This window comes from Pseudonaja textilis, chromosome 2 (assembly GCF_049901715.1).
Source record: "Pseudonaja textilis isolate UNSWEBS1 chromosome 2, rPseTex1.2, whole genome shotgun sequence".
NCBI lineage: Eukaryota > Metazoa > Chordata > Lepidosauria > Squamata > Elapidae > Pseudonaja > Pseudonaja textilis.
Window position 1 is genome coordinate 213,730,025 of NC_141991.1, and position 26,881 is coordinate 213,756,905.

A 26,881-nucleotide genomic window follows, 5' to 3' on the forward strand; every position below is an offset into this window, starting at 1 on the left:
TTCAAAGCACATTAAAAGGGGACAGGGCTATTATTTTGAAGCTAGTGATTGTCACTGTGGATGCCACTGAAGGTAACTTATCTGATGACCAAAGACAGGATAGCTATGACAGCAAATGCCAAGAGGAACATCAATTCTTATTTTTGCTACACTTCAGCATTGTTTAAGCAATTTTATCTCTGCCAAATTTGAGCTACTGTTCTTATAATGGTTACTAATATACTTAATAGGCTGACAGAACTTCAAGAAAGCAGAATATACTTTTTTAAAAAGACTAAGAGGAATCTTAAGACCTACAGCAGACAAAGGAAGATTTTCTATACTTCAAGTCATGCTAGAAGAAACACACATGGACAATTTGGAGTACTAAACACTTCTGCTGTGGAGTACAAAGCAGAAGCAAGGAGGTTTGCTGTCAAACCACTACTTCCAGATTATCTAGTGCCTTAGTTCAAGGGTCTTCAAACTTGGCAAGTTTAAGACTTGTGGACAACTCCCAGAATTCCCAAGCTAACATGACTGGAGGAGGAATTCTGGGAATTGAAGTCTACAAGTCTTAAAGCTGTCAAGTTTAAAGACCTCTGCTAATTACTCTTAGCTGTTTGGGTTTTTTTCTCCTCTTCAAGTCATTTTTTGACCACTTGCAACTGCCTGGTCTAGTCCCTGCAGTTTTCTTGGCAAGATGTTTCAGAAGTGGTTTGTTACTGCTTGCTTCCATAGGCTGAGAGGGAAGGACTGTCCTAAGGTCAACCAGCTGACTTTGGGCCTAAAGAGGGACTATGTAGAACTCAAACTCTGGCTTTCTAGCCTGATATCTTAACCACTGCACCAAACTGCTTGCAACATGCCTACTTAAACCAGTTAAAAATCTAAAAATTCAGTTATATAAAGTTGCCAAATATTTTTGGAATTACTGTTCTACTAATATTACTCCTTCCTCAGAATAAAAATGTGAAATATTAGCATACAGGATGCGTTGTTCTTTAGGTCTTTTTCTTCAGCCACTGAAATATTAATTATAGCAAATCTTTCTTCCTGAATCAGACCACCTCATGTTACAATTTTTGCTAATCCACATTTCAAATGTCAAGGAGTATCTCAATTTTTTATTGCATGTAGAATCGGGATTATGTTCACTATATTATGTTCACATGCCGTTCTATAATTTAAAATTATGGCTGAAATTTATTTTCATTTATGCCCAATACTTTGGCTTTCTTTAGTTTTGAGTTAAAATGGAACTGAAGTAAGTATAGATTATTTGGCAATGTTACCAGAAAAAAATTAGAACATCATCCAAAAACTATGACAGTAGTTGGGAAGTTCTTCCCAACAGAACTTTCGGTCTATTAATACTGCATTTCTGTCTCAGTCAGCAGGTTATAATCATGTCATTAAAACATCCATGGTACAAAACTAAATTAAGTAAGCAATTGTAAATAATCTTTAAAAAATTAAACCAAAAAAATAAAACATAGTAGAAATAATCAGCCAAGCAATCAAGAAAGATGACATCATCACAATATAAAAGACTTCTGAATTAATTTTTAAAAACCTAATTAGGGACAAGGAATGGAAGGGAATATAACCTTTCGGTGCAAGAGTATTCATGTCATACCTGGTGGAGGAAATTGAGCAAGTTATGCATGTTGCCTGTTTTATAGAGCCAGAAACACTGATTGAATATTCCCAATTTAATTCAGTTTATTACAGTCATAGACCACAGACCAAATATTCCCAATTTATCTAATTATGTTAGTAGGTCTCATGGCCTGCTAGTTTCCAAAAATCTACAAAAGGTTCACTAATTCTGTTTTATAATTGTTGTTCAGAGATATGTAGACTTTCTCTACATAAACTGTTTAAAAAATTGATTTTCCCTTTGTTCCTTGACTGTCTTCTTGACTGTATAATATTATAGTTAAGTAAACTGTATATAAGATTATTGTGGGAATGTGTGCACCCTTGTAAAATCTCAAAGGCAATGTTATGGATAGACTGTCATGGAGAAGATCTATCTTTATGGTTGCTAGGAATTGATAGTGATTTGATGGTACACAATCAATCAACTAATCACTATATTAGTATGTTTAGTAATTGTGCAGGATCACCAAAATCAATTATATTGATTAGTTGGGGAAGAACTCTAATTTTTTTAAAAAATTACTGGGATATCTATACTTACTTCTGCTGAGCCCATTTTCCTGGGTCTTGAAAGAGGTGATTTCCTATGTATATGAATTGGATCTGACACCATTGGCTTGAACATCATTATTGAACGATCAGTTTCATCTCTTTTATAAGCATGGGGGTCCTCATCATTCTCATTTCTACGGGATGTTTGCTTTGAATCATCATTCTAAAATAAAACATATATTTAATGTTATATGAAAATGACTATTGTCTCAATTTATGCCCTCATAAAGAAGATCATAAAGATGGATCCCCAAAATACAACTTCAAAAAAGCCAACTATGATCTCATAGATGCTGACATATCATCTGTTGATTGGCACATTCTGTTCTCTAGCTGTAATACTACAGAAGACCATTATAATGCATTCTTGTTTGAACTTGAAAGAGTCATCAAACTATATGTACCATTAATAACCCCCCCCAAAACAAAAACAAAAACAACAACAAATTACCCATAACAATAAAGAAACTTCAATCAAAAAAAACAGATTGCTATGACGTAAGAACAAAACTAGCTACGTAGCAAACTTTAAAAATCAATATAACATCCTATGTCAACAGATAAAGGCAGAATGCACAAATTACCACTGCAAGCAAGAGGAAAACTTCCTATGTACAAAATCTACCTGCGCCTTCTATAATTTTGTTAATACCAAACTTAAAGAATCAAGAACCATCCCACCCCTAAAAGGACCAAATGGGAAAGACTGCAACGATGAAGCTGTTAAGGCCAATCTCTTCAACACATTCTTCAGTCTTTATAAACAGCAAAGGTTCATACCCCACATTCCCTAGTCGTACCACAACTAACTGTAATGACCTACTCCATATTGACTTTACAAAAGATAACGTAGAAAAGACACTACGAAACCTAAAACCATCCCTATCTATTGGCCCCGATGGATTATGTGCATATTTCTTAAAAAACCTCTCCTCTGCCATAGCGGAACCCCTAAGCATTATATATAAGATATCATTCAGAACCAGCTCCTTACCAAACCTATGGTCCTTAGCTACGGTCATCCGTATCTTCAAAAAAGGTGACCCCAGCTTGGTTGAAAACTACAGACAAATCTCACTGTGTTGTGTCATGTGCAAAGCCATGGAATCAATCATCAACCAATTCATCACTTTCCACTTAGAGTCAAACAACCTACTCTCCCAAAAACAATTTGGTTTCAGGAAAAAAATGTCCTGCAATCTACAACTCCTACACTGCAGAAGCATATGGACTACTCTACTTGACCAGGGTAAAGCTATAGATGCAATTTATATAGACTCCTGCAAAGCCTTTGATTCAGTGGTACACGACAAACTACTGTTAAAACTAAACTCTTACGGCATTTCCGGATCCCTCCATAAGTGGATTACTGCATTCCTGTCAAATAGGGAGTAAATAGTAAAAATAGGGAGTGCTATATCAAATTCTGCTCTAGTTAACAGCAGTGTCCCCCAGGGCAGCATTCTAGGACCCACACTCTTTATACTCTATATAAATGACCTTTGCGATCACCTTATAAGCAACTGTGTCTTCTTTGCAGATAATGTAAAACTATTCAATACCACTGACAATGCTACTATCCTTCAAAGCGACCTTGATTATGTGTCTGAATGGTCAAACATCTGGCAACTCCAAATCTCGACCAACAAATGCTCTGTCCTACACATTGATAAAAAAAAAAATCAGTACACCAAATACAAACTAGGCGGATATGACCTCGTTGATGATCCTCACTCTTGGAGTTCTCATATCAAATGACCTAAGCACCAGAGCTCACTGTAACAGCATTGCCAAAAAGGTATTAAGAGTTGTAAATCTAATCTTATGAAGCTTCTCCTCTGGAAATATCGAATTGCTAACTAGAGTGTACAAAACTTTTCCCAGACCAATACTCGAATACAGCTCATCAGTCTGGAATCTGCACTGAATATCAGACATTAATACAATCGAGCGAGTCCAGAAGTATTTCACGAGAAGAGTACTAGATTCCTCTGCTCGCAACGGAATACCCTCTATCACCAGGCTTGAGATTTTGGGCTTGGACAACCTTGAACTACGCCACCTATGGTTAGACTTAAGCATAGCACGAAAAATTATCTGCTACAATGTCCTACCAGTCAATGACTACTTCAGCTTCAGCTTCAACCACAACACAAGAGAACACAACAGATACAAACTCAATGTAAACTGCTTCAAACTTGATTGCAGAAAAGTACAACTTCAGCAACAGAGTGGTCAATGCCTGAAATGCATTACCTGACTCTATTGTTACACCCTCTAACCCCCACTCCTTTAACCTCAAACTAACCACTATTGACCTCACCCCATTCCTAAGAAGTCTGTAAAGGGCGTGCATAAGTGCACCATCGTTTCTCCTGTCCTGGTCCTATTGTCCCCATTTATTTGTACCTATTTCCTGTATTCTTACTCATGTTTATACTTATATCTATTACCTTGTAAGAGATTGTCAAATCAAATAAATAAATAAAATAAAATAAATAACATTTCATCAAGCAAACTAAAAGTATCATTCCCTTGAATATTACATATCATGGCCGTAACTAGAAATGTCCGGTGTTGCATCTATGACACTTACAATGTCATTCCCATTCAGTTATAAATCAAGTGATGTTAAGAGACTACCACTTGTGATTTTATTGCCAGCTTCTCCATTGACTCTACTTGTTGGAAGCCAGTTGCAAAACACACAAATGGAAATCACATGACTGCAGAACACTGTGATAAATGCCTGCCAGTTGCAAAATGCCCAAATCTCAATCATTTTACCACGGGGACTTTGTAAATATGAGGACCAGTTAGGAAATTACTTTTTCAGTGCCATTATAGCTTCTAATGGTCAGTAATCATGACAATTGTTAAACAAGATCTATTATACTTTCTCCATATTGAAAAGTAGTAAAAATCAAATATATCTAATAACAAAGACTTCAATACTGTTATACCAGCACTCCTATTCAATTTGTAATACAAGTCCTTGCTAATTATCACTTAATAGACTGGCTTCTATTTTACACAATTACATGGGAAGAGTGCAGTACTGTCTGGCTTAAAGTAGTTAAATACATCTCCAAATATATGTGGGAAGTTGCTAAACTTAAACCAAACACTGGATATTTTTATTTAAGCAACCAAATGCTGTGAAATTACATGAAAAGTGCTCTTTAAGTTTCATATGAGAAACATTTCTAGAAGCGCTTACCTCCCGTGAAGCAGGTCTGTAACCAAAACCTGATGGCAAGTTTTTATCTTCTTCACAGCCTTTTGCTCCTGGACTAAAATGTAACTCTACATGGAAGCGTTCTTCTGATGAAACCTCCTAAATAAATGGATAAGTCAAGTCATATTCTGACTATATGCAATTAGCTTTTCTCTTAAATTATTGTTTATTGTTTCCTTACCTTATTTGGATCTTCATACAGCATGATAACTATTTGGGTCATGTAATTGAGTTCACTGACAACATTGAGATAATCCATAGCTCTCTTCCACTGTTCATCTTTTGATGCCTTAAGTAAAAATGTAAATACCACTTTTTTTTTAATATTGTCTGTGTTGATCCCCCTTTTTACCTTAACACTTATATTAAACTAATTGTAAGTTGCAATCTTAAACATATTTACCATATAGGCATTCTGAATGTATCTTCAATTGATACATTTTATAATTCAGTGTTATACATTAACTTATCAAGTGATAACAAGTAAAATATCAGAAAAATAAAGACACATTACCAGCCAGAAATTAATACTAAAGCATTTATTTTTTGCACATTATTTTTAACTTACTAGCAAATCCATTAACATGCAAACCAGGCTACTAAGCTTTTCAAACAAAACATTGCTTTAAACCTTAGTTTAGTTTTATAAATTAACTTTATATATTGTTTCCGAATGTCCATCAAGAGCTTACATTGGCCCAATGTCTGATTTTTTTCAACATAGATCACCCTGTCCTTGAATGGCTGGGTGGACTGGACATTAACATTTGAACCAGTATAAGTCCATGTATTTGCCATACACTAAATAAATAAATAAATATTAACTAGTATTTTCTTATGTTTTATAGCACAATGAAATCATAAAAAGGTAACACGATTTTTGCAAACTAATCAATGTTTCCATTACTGAAATGATTAGAAGTCAACTATGATGACTTTTTAGATAATCCTTCATCTTATTTTATTATAATAAAAATTATTACTGAATAAGTAGTGTATTGAGTTGATTATTACATGTATCTTAGCTTCGGTGATTCTGAAAAGGAATGCCACTGAAACACTTACATCACATAAAGAACCATAGCGAAGAGTTGAAAGCAAGGAATGGACATGACTCTCGCTGGTAAAGTACAGCCTAGTTCGAACGTGACGTTCAGGAGACATAACCCCACTAGAATACCTAAAAATAAAATTAGGTAAGTGAGTAAAGGGCACCATACATTGCATACACTATTTTACAAATCTAAAAATCTAAAAATTCTAGACCTAAAATCTAAACATTAACAAACAAACATTCCCAGTTTTCTAATAATAATAATAATGAATTAGGCACACCATTTAAGTTTCTGTATCAAGTTTCATCTGTTCCATGATTAATTAACTAAGGCATCAAACAGTATATTTTTGGTTTTGGTGCTTAAATTTTATACAACCTTTATGAATCCATACTTTGGATCTAAATTTCAAGTTCCTCACTCTGAAATCCTAATCAGTGCTACATTTATGTTTAATAAAAATATACTTTACATTCTGAATTGTCTAAAGTTGAATCCTTGTTTTAAGCTGCAGAATATAATGTTGTGTGTATTTGATAATCTGTGCATCCTTGATCAAAATCAGAATCTTATCAGAACTTTGCCTGGAAGCTAAACTGTGAGTGTGACATGTGATATACTAAAATATAATTTTTTTTGAAAGTTTAACAGAAATTAAGTTCAAGTGCCTCAATTTATCATGTTTGTGATCATGTATACATAATGACCATAGGATTTTTTAATTGCTAAAATTATACAGGCTTCATAGAAGGACTGGAGGTTATCATTTTTAAATATTTAGCTACATTTATTGTTATAAAAGGGCTTCAATAATGTTGAAAAAATGTTTTAAAAAACTTACAAAGGATGGAGTTTGTTAACAGTATCATCATCCTGAGTCCTCTGAAGATCAGACCGAATTTTCCTCAATAGTGGATTGCAGTAACCTTTAGCAATCTCTAATTTTTCAGCCTCGGTAATACCATATTCCTTAAGTGAAAAAATGTGAAAATGAACTTGGATATTCCTGAAAATTCCCTCTCAATCTATAACTCAATTTGTTAGATAAGTACCTATTTCTACCTAAGCCCTTAATGAAGTAATTTCACTTTCAGGTAATTTCACTGTAGTAGACGGTTGTAAGTATGAGCCTCTGATCCTTGTCCTGCTGCTGGATCTGCCTCTGGACTCAAAAAAACAAAAAACAAAACCCAAACCATTGCAATTCTTTGCTAAGTTGTAAAGTGCTACATTTCCTGAAGACAGTAAGGCATGTCAACTCAGAGAGCAATGATATAGATATGAGCCCCTAGGATTAAGCTACCTAACAGAGAATGGGGCCTAAGCAATGACAGCTGCAGCAGAGAACTTGTTTCAATCAGAGTTCACATAGCTTTGAGCAGGGCCCGTACGTTAGTTAGTAGGACCATATATTAAAATAGGTAAGGCCGCTTGATACGAACAAGCAGCCCTAAGCAAGTTTTTAGATAGATTCTTCCAGAAAATGCATCCACTGGATTCACTAGATATATTTTGAAAGCCTTATTTTATTGCAGGGACAAGAGGTAAAGGATACAATATTCACTGGAGGGAGAATCAGTTATTTCCTCCTTACCTTTATACTATAATAAGGCTTTAAATCACCTTTGGATTCAGCTAAGATAGTTAAAATGGAGCTTCTCTGTAATAAAGATGTTGTGGAGACAAGCACATTTTTGCTCACATTATGACTAAAAATATGCCATTATTTTTACTTAGGATATTTCAGGGGATCATTTATGTTCCATCATCATAATATCATGAGTTGATAAAAGGATTCTACTTCAATTCTTAAACAATTAAAACAAAATAATCGATTAAAGCAGGGAGAGGCAAACCCATGGGAGATGGGGAAGAGCTTTAGACAAAATGAGAGGATACATGTCCTAATATGAGTCCCAATTCTAATCGCATTGGCTTCCTGGTGCAAAACCACCATTTTTGTTTTGCATTATAATATTGCCTATCTGCTAAGGTCCAAATATATATTGTGTTTATATTGTTCCATAAACATTTTATTTTGTTATTTTATATTGATATTTTGTTTATAATAACAAAGTTATATTATTATTGTTGTTATTTTGTATTCTGTATGAATCAAATAATTATTAGTAATAAATAATTTTATTTGAAAAATGTAACTTAAAACGATACATTTAGGTTATCTTCTACATGGCTGCATTAACCTAATTCAAATCCATCTATAACTCCAATTCCTCCATTTCATTGATCGTTTGCATCCCAATCACCCATTAGCACTTTTATATGCTTCTCAGATGCTGTTTTTAGCAATCCTTGCACTTTGCCAAATATTTTTTTCAATGTCTTCCACAACTTATTTAAATTGATGGTTATCGCTATAGCTCCATTAATTCTAATCTAGGTGATCCTGTTGTTTACTGTATATTACTAAATTATCTATTTAGCAACATTCTTTGAGTATCATTACAATTCTATTTCCTTGTATGGACTCATATTCTTAATAGTGTATCATGTAATCATCATATTTTAATTTCGTGAACCGTGTTTTTGGTCCTTCTTTTGTGGTAGATCTGAGTTAATCACAAGATGCAACCAATATGTCCCATGATTCTATTGGAAGCTACATTAAAATAATCTAGTTATCTGATACAAGACTACATCTAGGAGAAAATCTAATGAACTGTATAGGATTCACAACTGAATAAATAAATTTCGAATTGCACCATTATCCTAGATTCAGTCTAATGTCAACAAGATACATGTCGTATACCTGTATATTAGATTCCTCAATTTAATAAGGTAAAGAAGTACCGCTTTTCAGTTTGTGATAGTTCATAACTGCTTTATGAAATATAAATGCATTTTGAGACAGTAAATTTATTCATTTCCATAACAGTTTGTAAATATGGTCTGGAGAACATAGCCATTTTATTATAATGAGTGTACTATGTAAGCGCCAATGTACATACCTGAGGGATCACAATATCAGCCAATGCCTTTGACAGTCTGTACAATTCCATTGTATTTTCTAGCTTTAAAGAGACATTATGCTGAACATCATATTTTATGCAGTCATAGATATCTGGGATTTTACTTATATCATATTTTCCATTCTTTGTTTTAAAGTCTTTTTCAAGCTTGGCCCATCTACGCAGCATTAGTTCCAATGTTTCGCTGTGATAAAGTTGAATATCTAGTTGAACAATTATTAAAAGGCAATAATGAGAGTTGATTAAAGTAAAATGAAGGGAGATTATCATAGACATTAAAGAAATATATCCACCCATTCTTTAAGCTTCAGAGCTTTGCTTTCAACTTTGTTATATTTTTGTTTGTACTTCTAAAATAATTTGTACTTCTGCAATTCTGGTACTTAACTAAGCCTATTGTTATGTTCTTTCTTGCGCAAAGTTACTGCTATTTTATTTACATAGCAATCTACATTAGTGAAGTTAATTTGCTATTAATATATTAGAGTAGCTAACAGTTATTGGGCAAACTATTACATTTTTTTATTTTGAAAGTTGTTCCTGAATTAATACAAAGATTGTCCTAATATAAAATAAATATGTGCAAGTAATATTATCAATCAGCCTGATCAAGGAAATTGTTTACCTGCAAATTTAGGATCTTCCATTCGTTGTTTGATTTGAGATGTCAAACTCTGGATTAAGAAATATACCTTATCACATGTCTTAATAGGATTTTTTATCACTTGCATTGATTTTATCAGAGAAATGCTGCCAGATGGTGTCAACTGTAGTATCAGACCAAAAAGAAATATGTAAGCTATAATACTTATAGTCTACATGTATAGCATCTGATATCCTAATCCCTGAAAAATATGTATTTTTAAAATGTGCTATCCTATATGAGTAAAACTTATCAAAAACATTTTTACTTATCTTTTAAATACAACAGTTGACTTACAACAGTTCATTTAATGACCATTTAGTGACCGTTCAAAGTTACAACAGCGCTGAAAAAGTGACATGACCATTTTTCGCATTTATGATCTTTGCAGCATCCCCCTGGGTCATGTGATCAAAATTCAGACACTTGGCAAGTTCCTCATATTTAAGATGGTTGCAGTGTTCTGGGGTGATGTAATCCCCTTTTACAACTCTGGCAAGAAAAGTCGTAAAATGGAGTAAAACTCACTTAACAAATGTCTTGCTTAGAAACTGAAATTTTGGGCTAAATTATGGTCGTTAGTCGAGGACTACCTGTATACTAGTAAAAAACCTTAGCTAAAAGAAATACTAATTTGAAATAATTACTATATCCAACAATTATGTTTATTAGTTCTAATCGGATTGACAAAATTCAATTTAACTGATGTCTAGCTTTGTCTTATTTTCCATTAGCTCTCTTACTTTAATATTTCAAATCATGTCACTACAACTACATATTATAATATATATGTTGTATTTAACAACTCCAGAAAGTCACAAAAAGTATATCATTTTGATCAGACAACTAGGCTTTAGACTTAGGCACATCATGGAATTTGTACTCCACATGTTAGTGAATGATCTTTGGAGAGACCAAGATCAGGGAGTACAACCTTTTTAGTTTCCTGAAATCTCAGCAGCTTTCCATATGATTAACCATATGTCTCTTTCTTCCTGAGGGTAGTTTATATTTCTTCTTTCCCTCTCTCCCTTCTTCTATTTACACAGCCACACATCTCAAGTACATGACTCTGGATGTCTTACAACTTATAAACAACCACATAACTAAACAAAATGCAATATAAAAAGACATGAAAGTATATAAAGCATACATATAAACAAAATATTAAACCTAATCAGCAATCAGATTTCAGGAATATGGATTCAGAAGGATACCACAGTTGATAACATCAAAGGCTACCAAGAGGTCAAGAGGAGCAAGAATCAATGCATTATACCAGAAGTCATCCAAAAGTGACAAGAGTGCTATTTTAATCCCATACGCAGGTCTGAAACCTGAAAGCTGTTGTGCAACTACCTTCTCTAACCATGTAAGGCTGAACAAAAATTGTCTAGTATGATTGGGTCTAATGGATGGCTTGTTGGATGGGTGAACCAGCACTTCTTTAAGAGGAGTTCACTACAGCCAAGACTTGGCTAAATATCACCTCTTAGTATTCAGGCAATGGGGACATGAATCTAATATAGTGTGGCCATACTCACACTAATGAGAAATCTGTCCATTTCATAAGGTCTAACAGGTTCACACTATCAGATAACACAGCAAGACTGTACCTAGACACTTCAAGGGACCTGTATAAAGACTGGTGTCCAACTGGGAGTGGATTCAAGCAACATTATCCAACAGATGCCTGACATATTCCTCCAAATAGACTTGTACAACCTTTCCTGTAAAATCTTTCATAATTTCAATTTATCTATAGAGTATTTTCTAACCTTTTCATAGTCCTCAGAAGTAAAGTCTCTATCTCTTTGGAGAATTTCATTAAGGCGTGCCTTCACACGATGTTGGCAGCTGCTAAGAGAGTCACTGTCACTGTCCAATAGACCATTCATATTAGCACTTTTAACCATTTGCACAAGTATAGGTGTGAGTTCCCCTTCCAATGCCAATAGACCCTGGGGAAAATAAAGTTAGTGAATAGAACTTAGTATATTAAGTCTCAAACTAAGCAGAATATATATATTCTATAAATAAGTGACTGTTACCTATGAATTTGAGAGAAGAACTGCCTTACAACTTACACACAGATAAATAATTCTAAAACTGCCCATCACAACGTGATACCAAATATATTTATATTTGCAGTGAGGAAAATACTATTTTAATCCATTATAGGTTTATCATCTCTTCTTTTTTATGTGATGATTCTAAACTTGCATTATAATAGATAGAGGGAGACTCCTGTTCAGTTTTTCTACACTACAGGTGAAACTCGAAAAATTAGAATATCGTGCAAAAGTTCATTTATTTCAGTAATGCAACTTAAAAAGTGAAACTAATATATGAGATAGACTCATTACATGCAAAGCAAGATAGTTCAAGCCATGATTTGTCATAATTGAGGTGATTATGGCTTACAGCTCATGAAAACCCCAAATCCACAATCTCAGAAAATTAGAATATTGTGAAAAGGTTCAATATTCTAGGCTCAAAGCGTCCCACTCTAATCAGCTAATTAAGCCATAACACCTGCAAAGGGTTCCTGAACCTTTAAATGGTCTCTGTCTGGTTCAGTAGGAAGCACAATCATGGGAAAGACTGCTGACCTGGCAGTTGTGCAGAAAACCATCATTGACACCCTCTATAAGGAGGGAAAGTGTCAAAAGGTAATTGCAAAAGAAGTTGGATGTTCCCAAAGTGCTGTATCAAAGCACATTAATAGAAAGTTATGTGGAAAGGAAAAGTATGGAAGAAAAAGGTGCACAAGCAGCAGGGATGACAGCAGCCTGGAGAGGATTGTCAGGAAAAGGCCATTCAAAAGTGCTGGGGACTTTCACAAGGAGTGGACTGAGGCTGGAGTCAGTGCATCAAGAGCCACCACACGCAGATGGATCCTGGACATGGGCTTCAAATGTCGTATTCTTCTTGTCAAGCCGCTCCTGAACAACAAACAACGTCAGAAGCGTCTTACCTGGGCTAAAGAAAAAAAGAACTGGTCTGTTGCTCAGTGGTCCAAGGTCCTCTTTTCTGATGAGAGCAACTTTTGCATCTCATTTGGAAACCAAGGACCCAGAGTCTGGAGGAAGAATGGAGAGGCACACACTGCAAGATGCTTGAAGTCCAGTGTGAAGTTTCCACAGTCTGTGTTGATTTGGGGAGCCATGTCATCTGCTGGTGTTGGTCCACTGTGCTTCATTAAGTCCAGGGTCAAGGTAGCCATCTACCAGGAGATTTTGGAGCACTTCATGCTTCCTTCCGCAGACGAGCTTTATGGGGATGCTGACTTCATTTTCCAGCAGGACTTGGCACCTGCCCGCACTGCCAAAAGCACCAAAACCTGGTTCAATGACCGTGGGATTACTGTGCTTGATTGGCCAGCAAACTTGCCTGACCTGAACCCCATAGAGAATCTATGGGGCATTGCCAAGAGAAAGATGAGAGACATGAGACCGAACAATGCAGAAGAGCTGAAGGCCGCTACTGAAGCATCCTGGTCTTCCATAACACCTCAGCAATACCACAGCCTGATAGCTTCCATGCCATGCCGCATTGAGGCAGTAATTGCTGCAAAAGGGGCCCAAACCAAGTACTGACTACATATGCATGCTTATACTTTTCAGAGGTCCGATATTGTTCAATGTACAATTCTTGTTTTATTGATTGCATGTAATATTCTAATTTTCTGAGATTGTGGATTTGGGGTTTTCGTGAGCTGTAAGCCATAATCATCACAATTATGACAAATCATGGCTTGAACTATCTTGCTTTGCATGTACTGAGTCTATCTCATATATTAGTTTCACTTTTTAAGTTGTATTACTGAAATAAATGAACTTTTGCACGATATTCTAATTTTTTGAATTTCACCTGTATGTTTTATTTCAGGTTCCCTTACAACTTCTTTTTATTTTCTTAGTAAGTTAAAAAGATATAAGCATTATGTTTTGTCATAGAATCACTTGCTTCAGCTCTGTATCATTTTTATTTTGTTACTGGGCACCATTTTCAACTGTATAATTTGGGTTTGGGATTTGATTACCAAAATGAGGAACAATATTCCAAGCATTTCAAACTGCTGAAGACTATTCAAACTTACAAACGGTTACACAATAAAAACAGCATTAAGCAAAACAAAAACAATCACAATTCTGTTCAGCAATCTGCCACACTCATTGTGTACACATTGTGCTAAACAATAATATTGTGAAGTTTGGGAGTAACATATAGCATGAATTTAGCCACTGCAGTTTGAAAAATAAGGTTTGTAGCTTGCCATTATGTATGAATTCAGCCAATTGTAACAAAAATTAATAGACATAATATGTTTAGTGAACAGCCACTGAGATTTTCACCAATCCTAAATCACTTCATTTTAATCGAAAGGCATTTTCAGAACTTGTGATTGTATATTCAAGTATTAATTTGCATTTAGGAATAGGACATCACAGATTGAAAATTTTTGAAATGAATTAATTCATACAGGAGAGCTAGTTTAGTTAGTGGCTAAAATGCTGGAGTAGAAACTGAGCAGAATGAGTTTTAGTACTCCCTTAGGTGTAGAAATTGGCTGGATGACTGAGTCAATTACACTCTTTCAGCTCAATCCACCTTACAAAATGGTTCTTGTGGGGAAAGTAGGAGAAGGAAAATCAAATACAAACACACACACATTAATTAGAAATGGATATGTCATGTTACATGATCCATTGTGAAGTTTGTGCAAAGGATTTTGTGTGAATTAAAATTTCAATCTGGTGGGTTTCAAGTTTGGGAAAGGCTGGTTGAGAATATCTACAATATCATTCTCTAATTTCAATTCAAAATATATTGGTAATAAAGAATGTATATAAATGAAATTTAAAAAAATCTTGACAGAATAGCTACCTAATTAGACTCAAATTAACTAGGCTCAAAGAAATACATGAATGCAATTTTTATTTTTTAGCTCTATTTTTGTATCACATTGCATGCAATTCTTTATGCACACTAAAATATATTTTTCTATTCAATAAAGAAGTAATTTATACATTTCATGCAAATTGGTTGAAAAATGTTGACGCTGATTAAGTACTGATGAAGTAGTCCATTTTGCATTGAAAGAATGAATGAAGTTTTCTTTCCTATGTATAAATATAAAATTGCAAAGGACCTGAACTCCTCCTACAAGTAACCTATACACATTTCATATTTTCTACTGACGTTGTACTACCTTTGCAAAAGCTGCGGCTGTCATTTGAACTCTTCCTTCATCAGATGCATAGATTTTGAGATCATGCCGATAGGTACTATGCAATCTAAGTAGGCCACATCCTGGAAATCCTGCATAGTCACCTACCGAAGCAAAAAGTGAAGTTTCTTATTTGTTTCTGTAGATTTTCTCTTTTCATAGAGAAGCCATTACAAAGAAAGATAAGATACCTTGTCCACCTGGGTACATACATCGGAAAGCTCTTCCTAGTTCCTCTGCCTGAACTCTACCTGCAGGTGTCAATTCTCCTCCCCATTTCAGAACTAAGAGTAGAGATGGCTCTTGTCTGCGGTTATCTAAATACAAACAAAGCAAGTAAAAGATTTTTTTTTAACTTACGTTCAAAAGCCAAGGTGAAACAAATGTTACTTTTCAACTGGGACAATCCAAAGAATATTGATATTAATTCTGTATGCTGTAGTGAATAGAATTTGATTTTGAAACAGCAATACTTTATGCTATATAATTATATATATTTTATTATGCTATATAACCATGTTATGCTATCTAACCATGTTACTTGTAAATTTACAATTTATATTGTTTTATTTGTTTCCTAGTATGATTTGATTGCTTATTAGTAACCTATGACTATCACGAAGTGTTGTATCTTATAATTCTTGATGAATTTATTTTATTTTTTCTTTATGTACACTGAGAGCATATGCACAAAAGACAAATTCCTTGTGTGTCCAGTCATACTTTGTCAATAAAGAATTCTATTCTATATGGCAAATTATTCTGAAATAAAAAAATGAAGGGATGTTATCTGATCCATGCAGAAATAAGTAAAAAGCAATATTTAAAATCCTATACAGAGCTATTCAGAAATATGTTTATGGATCTTCAGTGATCATATTTCCTATATATTTGTTTAGAACTGCCGTTTGATTATATTAGAATGTGACTATAAAGTTGCCTTTAGACTTCTAACCAAGATGAAGAAAATATTATAAACTGAATTTATGTATTGATATTAATCAATTCAATGCACCTACTGATCAATTCAAAGAATAATCAGATTGGCCCTAACCTGTTGACCTTTCACAAGGCTCTAAGGGTATAACTGTATTTCTAGGATTAAATAAATAAACTAATTGATGGAAATTAGTTCCTAAAAATAACCAAGGTACCTTCTTCTTCACTAGATGTTTTAGGACAACCATGAGGAAGATAAGTCAGTTGTACTTTGCGATTTATGCCAGAAAAATGTCCATACCTAAAAACAGCAGTGATAATATTAAAAATCACACAATACTGGCAAAGGAAATACAACAAATCAGATGAACTGATGGATTTTAACTATATTTTGCTATATGGAGAGAAAACAACCATGTTTACTGTTCACATTTTTAACCAAAATACCAACAAAGATGTTCCACCCACAGATAAGACAACTGTATTTTTTTTAACCATGTTTTATTTCGTATGTACTTTACCATATATACTCATGGAAAAGCCTATCCATGGATAAACTAAACCTGATTTTTTGGATGCATTCTGGCACGTAAAATTCTTGCTTATTTGTGGGCTCATTGTCTTATATAATTACCATAGCAGAGATCAAGAAAAGCAATAAAACATATTAACATATTATAATTTTTTGCCCATCCTTTAATAATGTAGTAATTAACATACTTGAAATAAACTGGCTTCATAGAAAAAGATTTCATACATGCAGAAAGTTTAATTAATAAATGTAGGGTGTATGTCTACAGGTTGTCCTCGACCACAATTGATCCCCAAAATATCTGTTGCTAAGTGAGACAGTTGTTGCACAAATTTTGCCCCATTTTACAACCTTTCTTGCCACAGCTAAGTAAATCACTGCAGTTGTTAAATGAGTAACATGGCTGTTAAGTGAATCCCACTTCCCCATTGACTTTGCTTATCAGAAGGTGTCAAAAGACATTGGACATTGCAACCATCATAAATATGAACAAGTTACCAAGCAGCTGCATGTTGATCACATGACCATGGGGATGCTGCAATAGTCCTAAATATGAAAAATGGTCATAAGACATTTTTTTCAGTGCCGCTGTAACTTCAAACAGGCACAAAACAGTAGTATTGGTGAGTCAAGGACTACCTGTGTAATATGGCTTAGAAAGTATTGTTGTTTGATTCAGCAGAAATCTCAAATTAAAATGGGGAAGGAGTAGTGCAGGACCTCTTTAAAGTAACCACATCTTTCCACAGGCCTCCAGACAAGCTTGAATCAGATGCAATTGCTTTAAAGAATCATACTAAAGATGGCATGTTTTTCTGCTCACATGGAAGTCTGCAAAAAAGGCATGATTATTCTAAAGAGGTCCTGACTTCTTGCACATTCTGAAATATACATTCCATCACCTATCTCACTTTCTTGCTAATTATATCCCACTCTGGAAAAAAAATCCAAACAGTGTTTTAACATTGCTTTTATATTTTGCTCAAAACAGAAATGTGGGCTTCCATTTTTGAAAATATAATGATTTCTTCAAAAGAAAGACTACCATGAAATTAAGAGTTGGCCCTGATCCTTTAAAGCAGCAGTCCCCAATCTTTGCAGCCTGGTAGCCCAGCTGGGTGGTCAGGAACTTGGGGCACACAAAAAGAGGGACAGCATGCACATGCGCTCGCGCAGCTGTTTCTCTGAGTGAAGCCAGCTGTGCACATGCGCCGGCCTGCAACTTGTGTGAGTGGAGTTGCATGCACATGTGTGCTGGCTTGCTTCTTGCACGGCCCAGTTCCAAATAAGCCATGGGCTGGTAGTGGACCAGGAACCCCTTCTTTAAAGAAATACTAGAACAAAAAAAATCTGCTTTCTTTATTATTGTCTCAGTGAATCTAATACAACCAACTTATTTTCCAACAAATAAAGCAAAAGTCAGAATCAGGTTTAAATTAGCAACTAATCTAACAAGCTAAATTGGACTAGTTCTAAAGTTACAGATGTAGATATGAAAATCAGGTGATCTTTACACAGTTTTCTTAAAATGTGTTTTTATTACATCAAAAAATTTGAAATAAAATACTTACATCTCCAACACAGTCTTTAACTGTTCAAGTTTAGATTTGTTTTCTTCAATTTCAGAGTCATTATTCTGTCCTAGCTCTATTAAGAGCTGTCTTGCAATATCAAGTACTTCCTAAAAACAGTGGCAATTTTACAAGCAGTTCGTGAAAATTGATAATTATACAAGTACCTAGAAAAGATTTTAAAAAAAGAAAAAGAAAAGAAAAGAAACCTTACCTGTAGCTGCCTAGGCTTTTTCAGCTTTAATTTCCCAGACTTATACCCATTGCATTTTTCAAAAAGATCAAAAAATCTTTAAAAGAAACAGGGAATGATTAAATTATTTCACAATATAATCAGATTCACATTCTAGCATTAGCTGATTATAATAGCACAAATATCAAACTTCCCATGAATTGATTGATAGAACGGTTATTTATTTCATTAAAAAACAGGTATTTGCTGAATACTATCTCGTATTAGGATTACCTTAAAATTCAGTGAGGTTTACATTTACAAATTTTTAAAGAAAAGTTCAATTAAAAAACATATTTATTTATTACAAAGTATATGGCAGCCCATCAATGATGACTTTTAACAATAATGAAAAACACAGTTACAACATAATAAGCACATAATCCAGGCTGTGCCACATTCTGATCCCATTGAAGTTTGCAGTAATCCAACCAGCACACAAGTAAATAATTCACAGCATTCATTTATGGAAGAAAACTTGTTTGTATAATATACAGTATAATGCATGTGTATGATACCCAAGTCAGAACCAGAACTCAGAATCCAGAAGTCATAATTTTAGAAGCAATATAAGCACAGAAGCAATATCACAGAGGAGTAAAGATCCAAGGACAAACTAACTCTTATATACAGATCAGTAATCCTAAACTACACCTAGTCTCCAATCCATCTGGCTCACAACAGGTGCTGTTTCTCAGTCACCAAACAGTTCCCATTGGCTGACCTGTTACCATTCTATTCCAATTCATGAACTCTCATATACTGACACCCCGATTCCCAATGACATAGCCAACTCTTTAAGCCTTATAAAAAGAAAACAGGCTTAGAGCTTATCTATGCTAAATCTGGGGATATGCTGAAGTGTGTGAGCCACCACAGAAAGTGGTCTCTCACTGGGTCCACCAGATGTAGATGTAACATTTTTAAATGGAGTCACAGCATGCCTCTTCCACCAGATTTAATGAGAAAGGTAAACCCAATTAGTGAGAGGTGATTCCCAAATAACCCATCCCATGCTATGAATTTGATAGATAACTACCACCACCCTTATGTGAACCCAGAAGCCCAATAGAAACCAACACAACTCATAGAACAAAAATGTACCAGTCAAGGAGTACACATAACTACGAATGAAAACGAATATGTTTCCCAAGGTAAAGTGGCAGGATTCAATTTGGATCAGTCACTGGGACCAGATGTTTTGTCTTCTGAGCTTTTAGACTCTTGCTGGAGTCCAAGATGAGCAACACAGATTGGATCCGACACATAATTGCCCACACTGCTGATTATGAACCAACAGCAGTTTCCAGATGCTCTTGAAGAGCAGCCCAATATAAAGCATCTTTCAATAGTCCATTTAGGAGACCACTATGGTATGTATGACTATGAGTCCTATGGTGATTACAGGTCATGCACAACACAAAGTTTGGCAAAAGTTATCCTGTCTGCAGCTGCCACCTGTTCCTCAAACAGGAAACACTGCCCAGAAAGACACCCAAATTGTACTGTATCTGTTTGGGATCCTGCAATATCCTCTAGAGATAAAGATATATCTTGAAGATTCCAAAACCAGAGCCACTCAGTGGGTTGAGTTGAAGCCTGTCCCTCCTCTTCGAGACCCCTGTTTCCAAACATGGAGAAAGAATCTCCAGGGTACTACTTGGTCAGCCATGGGTAGACATAAATGTAACGATACATATACTGTATAACAAATGATATCCTCACTCCGTGCCATCAGATGACCTTAACCAGTTGTTTCATGTAGATGTTAAAAGGAGAAATCTGCACAGCAGGGAGACTGGTACAATAGCAACAACCCCTAATGATCCCTAGAACCCAATAAAAAGGGTCTTGCATTCAATAATCTATGAATGCCACCAATCTTGGAATACCATGGCGCCTCCTCCACTCTCTGTCCTTCGTCCTTGACTAATGGCACAAAGTAAAATCTGTATAGGTACATCTTCAAGAAAGGAACACCTCCCTCAAATCCCATCCAGGTTCCAATATTAAGCATTAGGTTATCCCTCTTATTTGTGATAGATCACTGATGAAGGAGGTCTTATTGCAGACTGAACTCTGATTCAGAAGCAGAAACCAAGTCATGACCTCTAAAGGCCTGTTGATCAGAAAATGGGGTCCAACACATTGTGTTACAATGTAACACTTGTGAAAAGCATCAGGGCTATGTTTCCCAAGTGAGCCCCCTCCCACTACGCCTTCCTCATCCATTACTATAGACATGTTCTAGCCTATCCTTATCATACACATTCCAGATTCCTCCCCCACCCCACCCCAATTCGCTGGCCCATCTCTAGGTTAAAGAGTCCCAATCATGTCACAAACCAGGAAGTCCATCCCCCCTAGGACACTTCTATTCATGCCATCAGGTTTTCCAGCAGCCCCAGACCACACACTCTACCCGTATAAACTTCCCAGTAGTATCCTATGGTACTTTAATATCGTAAGAATTTCATCAAATTTAGAAATAAATATCTAGGAGGATTTTCCCAATGTGAGGCCTCTCAGTTATGTTTAAAGTATAATCCCTAGGATTTCAAGTCAGCAAGCACCAGACGCAACATACGTGGAAGTCACTTGTCGTATAACGCATCTGAGTTCAAACCCTAAAACTAAATTACAAAAAAAGTAATTTAGTATTCAACTTAAATATTTCACTATTTCTTTTTATCACCAGATACTTACTTTTGGTGTTTAACTTCCATTTTCATTTTTTGCTTTGGTGTCCGATCTCCATGCCGTATTACAGCAATGACACATCTAAGCTCCATCCTGCAAGTATAGAAGGAATATGGCTAACTATATGCGTCTATTTATTATTGAAATGAAACAATATGATTCAGTGATAAGCAATTTATATTGAACTCTAGAAGACTGTGGAATAAAATATAAAGTCTAAAAAGACTCAGTAAGCATCTTTTTAAATTGGACTAGAGAGTCAATGGCAACTTCCATAAAACAACTAATACGGCCTAATTATCCAGAAAAATGATGGGGTTGCCTATACTATATGCTATATACTATACACCAGAGGTCTTTAAACTTGACAGCTTTAAGACTTGTGGACTTCAACTCCCAGAATTCCTCCTGCAGTCATGTTAGCTCAGGAATTCTGGGAGTTGAAGTTCACAAGTCTTAAACTTGCTAAGTTTGAAGACCCTTGCTATACACAGAAGCTACAAGTATCATAGATGTTTTATTTTGGATTCCCAAACTGAGCAGGGGATAGGACTAAAAATTTAAATGCCTCCTTCCAACTCTATGAATTTATGAAATTCATATTCCTAAAGAAAGCCCAGACTTACTGTAAGTTAAGGTTATCTCCCAACAAATTAAGCATGGAAATTGAGGAAGAACTCAGTAAGGCACTAGGCAATAGATGGAGGTCCAAGTTTGCATTGGTTTGGAGTACATCTAAATTCCTTTAAAAATATTTTCACTGAACTCAAGAAAGGTATCTAGAGTTACAAACTCTTAATTGTTTCAAGTGTAGGAGCATTTGATCCTGAATATAAAATATTACTTTTGTGAATAGAAATCTGTGTTCATAATACTGCAGGGTATATTTTGAGTTTTGCATTAGATAGTAAAACATTCAATCTGAGTGAGGCATTGCTTTTGGTTATGTATGGAGAAGAATTACCTCTTCCACGGAGATAGCAAAATTTAGAGTCCTTTTTAACAAAGGGAACAAGAGCTGAAAGACCACTAATAGTGGGGGAAATATTTGCATTCTGTCTTTCTCTCCAGCAGCCTTGAGCTCTGAGGAATATGACTAACTACTACTTTCGAAATGGTGGGTAAAATAATTAAAAGCATTGTGTTAAATGTAATCTTGCCTTTGCTGTGCTCTACTAAAGTCTCCTATCATACTGGATATTGTGTGTAGGTAGTCTTCAACATATGACCATAATTGAGTCTGGAAGTGTGGTCATATGCTGGTCATCATATGCCCAATTTTATCTTTTTTTTTTGGGTGGTAGCTGTTATGCAAACATCAAACTGATTGGCCACAATTAATGTTGTTTTTTTCTGGAAACTGGAATACCAGTCCCTGGCCAAAAATAAAAATCATAAAATGCAATCATGTGACCATGGGGTACTGCAGATGACCGTGAATGTGGCTTAATTGCTAAGTGCCCAAAATGTGATCTCATGACCACAGAGGTTGCCCATTGAAACTTCAAATCTGGGTTTTAAGTACCTTTTGTAGGATCCATTGCAACTTCAAAAGGTCAATAAGCAACCAAGCGTAAGCCAAGGATTAACTGTATTTAAGGCTGTATTTATGACTTTATCATTAGAATCTATTACTTTTGCTTAGAATTTTGCACTCTAAATTCTGAACATATGGGTTTTTTCCCAGTAAAATTTCATTTTATATCCTGTAAGAATAGTTGATTTTCTATAGAGGGAACAAAATGAAAGATTGTCACACAGGGGCAGGTTGTATTATCATCATTTATTTTTTGCCATTTTTAATATGTAATTGTCAAAAAGACATTATAGGTTGTGAGAGAATTACCAAGCCCATAACGTAAAGCAAGAGGTTTAACCAAAATGTGAAGTCCGCAGGCCTACTGGGGGAAGAGGACTAGAGATATCTAGCTTTCCATTTGATAGGCTCAACTGTTCTGCTATAGTTATGTGTTGGAATGTGATGCAGAGTCGCATGAGGAGGGGATCTTTCCCAAGGAGCAAAAAAACAAGTCAGCTTAGAATCTCTGGCATGCAGGAAGAGGCCAGAGAGGATCCTCCCTAACCTTTCACACGGTTTACCTAATAGTTATGCAGACTGTGCTTCAGTCTATCAAACTTCCTGGCTATTGATGAGCAATAATAAAGAAACTACTATGAGCAGATCCCTGTGTTGTTCTTGGTTCCTTGAGCCTGACAATTTATTATCTATGGAATATGTATATTTACAGAACCTAACATGGATAAGAAAAACAAACTTGGTGCAATTTTATGCAAATATTTTCTTCTTACATTGTTCCTGAGGTGGTTGGCACAATAGGAATATCTTCTGCTTCTAAAGGTATAGACCAAGGGATCTGAAATTGTGGAGCAAGTTCTCTCATAACCATATTTCTAAAAGAGGAAAGGTAAATGATTTATTGAATTAAAATGTCTTAATTTATATATTTATATACTATGAAATAAATAATTTGTAGCAATAGCTAACTACAATTTTAATAATTAAACATATTAGTTTTTTTACACCTCAGTAAAGAAAACTCTGAACAATTTTGAGAATTGCCAATCTTTATCATTTGGCAAATTAAGACTTCTGGTTAAAAATTATTACGTGAGGACATATTTATTAAGGCTGCCAGGAAATCACAAGCTGAATAACAAAACCTACATTTGCACAAAGTAAGCACATCTTAATAACTCTCTTAAAAGGCTGACTTCCTGAGATCTTATCCAATGTTGTTCCCTCAAAGGATCACTGGGAAATTATTATTTTTTATTAATTAAGATTTTATAGCACAAAAATGACAAACACAGGAAATGGAGAAATCTGGAACTCAAGTCAAACCAAGGATCCTTATGGGTCAATAACAGTGTCCCAAAGCCCACTCAAGTTCTTTAAACTCTTACCCAAGGATTTTAGCACAATCATCATAATACTTCATAGAATTTTTCACAAAACTGAAGCCATTGACATCACAGACATAGGACTGCCCATTTGCACGCAACAAGTCAAATCCACAAACTGTTTGCTATAAGAGAAAGCAACATGTTCAAAACTTGCAAAATATTATCTAGACAGTTAAAACTCAATAACTCTATGTAGCAGAAACAAAACATTCCACATATTAATAATCTAAAATATCACAGGATAGTATCCAGTTTTCTTATATCTCTTTAAATGTTTATCCTGTCATATCTATGTTTAAATGGGACATTTGGAAAGGCAACTTTTTGAATTTAACATTCTTCTAAATTCTTATTCAATTATTTCTAAAATTCCAAAATATCTTTATAAACAGGTTAACAGTACAAACAGCTCTAAGACATCTATTATTTAGGGGCTTACTCCCAAACTCCCAAGAGGCTTCATTTATAGATTTTAATAGATTTTCTCAGCTGATCAAAGCAGGGGAAAGAAACATAGGGAAAAAAATACAGCAACAATTGAAAAGCAGGAGATATCCTCTGTATTAAAAACAATAAAAACTACTTTCTGCACATTTTTGATACCAGGGGTCAGCAGTATGATCTTACCAATTCTGAGCTGCTTGCTATATCATAATTTTGCTATTTTACAAAATTGAACAGATTTTTTATTATTTTTAATGGCTATACCTTATGAGATTAAGCATTATCATTTTAAATTTCATGAAATTTGACTGTGGGGGGTGGGTTATCTGGCCCATCATGTGAAATCATTCAGTGGTATCCAAGGCCTGAAAAGGGTTCTGACCCCTGGAATAGGCAATAATTTCAGAAAATATAATTTGGTTTGAAATGTTTGTTATTGTATCTTGTTACCTTAAAAGCCAGGCATACTTTCCAAGCTATTAACTTTTCCCGTGCATTAAGTATCACTGGATACCTCACTTCTTTGCCTTCGCTATCACGCTCCACCTTGCCATCTAGAGCAGGGGATTTACGTGCTTCTGCATGTGCATAATCTGGACCTACAGTGTATACCTATATTTGAGGGTAAAGGGAAAGACAAAGCAAGTAAAAACTTTTTGGTTAAATACATGGCATTAGGTATAGCTTTACTTCATAGCCAGTTCCATCTCCATCTTTTATTCCTCTCCTTTTTTATCCTGCACTCTTCTCCCCTTCAATCTTTATTTTCATTGTATTTTATGCTATAATAAACTTTATTAAATCTTTTAAGGGAGCAGGTTATAATGCAGCTGTGGAACACAGGGAAAAATATAACTATTTCAACAATTCAAAACACAACAAGTACTTCATCTGCATTCTCATGCTCTTCAAAATATATTTTTAATTTTCTTTAAGAACAATTAATTTTCACTGAAGAAAACAAAGAATTTAGCTGTTTCACATTTAACTACAGCAATAGTTCAGTAATAGTAAATGTTTCACAGAATTGCTAAGGTCCTTAATCACTTGACTGCTCCAAAATTAAAACCTAAATATGCAATTATACCTTTACATCAGTACCATCTGTAGGCATGAATTCCTCATAGATGTATGAACCAGTTTTTCTCACGTTGCTTTCAGGAGAGTAAACACTGCTTCTGCTACCAATCTGAAATACATATTTCCATCTATGTTAATTTATGCTAAAATACCCAAAACACATTTTTTCTTAAAAATTGCTTTGAAGAGAATAAAACTGTAGTTATAAATGTTTATAAAAACAAAATACAACATTCTTACCATACTATACTGTGACAGGGTTGAAAGGAAAAAGGAAAATACACTGGCTATGTGGACTGAAAAAAAAAAAAAGTCTTTTAGGAAGGTTTCCTGAGATGTCTAAATGTATAAAACAGTATTTTTTAATCTCTCCTTCTGTAAAAGATCACTGCTCATTCTTCAATCTTAACTGCATTTAATTAATAAATGGAAAGAGGTTAGAAAAACCTTTGGCTTTATCTTTGATTGAAGGCATGGCATTTTAAGTGGCTTAGCAATACATATGTGAGCAAAGGGGTTATCTGGATAAAAGGCAGCTTCTCAAATACTATTTAATTTTTTTTAGAAATTGCTATGATTGGATTGAGAGGTTGACCTTGGTTGTTACTCCTTACCAACAATCAATTCCCAGATGGGCAGAGATTAACACCAAGATTAACATCGGACTAACAAAACAATACCACAAACAAGCTAACAGTAAACAATCCAATAAAGAATCACCAAGATAACAATCAGCAACACTAAGGCCATAGAGTATAAAATGAGACCAAACCCCACTCCCTAATGATGTTACTTGGTTTGGGTAATGAAACATCTGTAAGAAAATTATGCTCAGAACACCAAGGACCCCTCATTTCAATCCTGTCATAAATATTCTCCTCTATCAGTATTATTGGATTGACTGATGATAGTTCATGACTTTTAATGTCATACTTCATTACATACAATAAATATTCTTTTTACCCTATTGTTAACATTATCTTTTATTTTTATTTCATTTTTCTGAATAAAACAAAATCACTATTCTTAAAAAGAAACTCACTCTTTCCCCTTCCCTCTTCATCTCAGATTCAAGGTAACCCTGCTCCTTGGAGTTGTGAAAC

The 26,881-nt window shown here is 34.8% G+C and overlaps 1 protein-coding gene and 1 long non-coding RNA gene across 20 annotated transcripts in view; one reads left to right on the forward strand and one right to left on the reverse strand.

The window, feature by feature from the left end:
• Nucleotides 1-26,881, forward strand: part of LOC148127357 (uncharacterized) — an 826,567-nt gene that overhangs the window by 650,739 nt on the left and 148,947 nt on the right. The gene's annotated exons all lie outside the window — the stretch shown is intronic.
• The window catches only part of PPIP5K2 (diphosphoinositol pentakisphosphate kinase 2), a 60,548-nt gene that overhangs the window by 17,075 nt on the left and 16,592 nt on the right, over nt 1-26,881 (reverse strand). For 17 of the 19 annotated variants that reach the window (XM_026719495.2, XM_026719480.2, XM_087927000.1 and 14 more), the window contains exons 7-24: nt 25,786-25,887; nt 25,149-25,310; nt 24,255-24,376; nt 23,640-23,741; nt 21,336-21,422; nt 18,612-18,687; nt 18,398-18,507; nt 16,510-16,595; nt 15,547-15,672; nt 15,338-15,459; nt 11,901-12,083; nt 10,105-10,246; nt 9,459-9,682; nt 7,331-7,458; nt 6,500-6,614; nt 5,616-5,723; nt 5,417-5,533; nt 2,186-2,359 (exon numbers count right to left, since the gene is read on the reverse strand). In XM_026719495.2, coding sequence (XP_026575280.1) covers nt 2,186-2,359; nt 5,417-5,533; nt 5,616-5,723; nt 6,500-6,614; nt 7,331-7,458; nt 9,459-9,682; nt 10,105-10,246; nt 11,901-12,083; nt 15,338-15,459; nt 15,547-15,672; nt 16,510-16,595; nt 18,398-18,507; nt 18,612-18,687; nt 21,336-21,422; nt 23,640-23,741; nt 24,255-24,376; nt 25,149-25,310; nt 25,786-25,887 — 2,286 coding nt within the window. The remainder of the gene's footprint in view (nt 1-2,185; nt 2,360-5,416; nt 5,534-5,615; nt 5,724-6,499; nt 6,615-7,330; nt 7,459-9,458; nt 9,683-10,104; nt 10,247-11,900; nt 12,084-15,337; nt 15,460-15,546; nt 15,673-16,509; nt 16,596-18,397; nt 18,508-18,611; nt 18,688-21,335; nt 21,423-23,639; nt 23,742-24,254; nt 24,377-25,148; nt 25,311-25,785; nt 25,888-26,881) is intronic. The other 2 variants (XM_087927004.1, XM_087926992.1) reach the window with 1 other exon arrangement.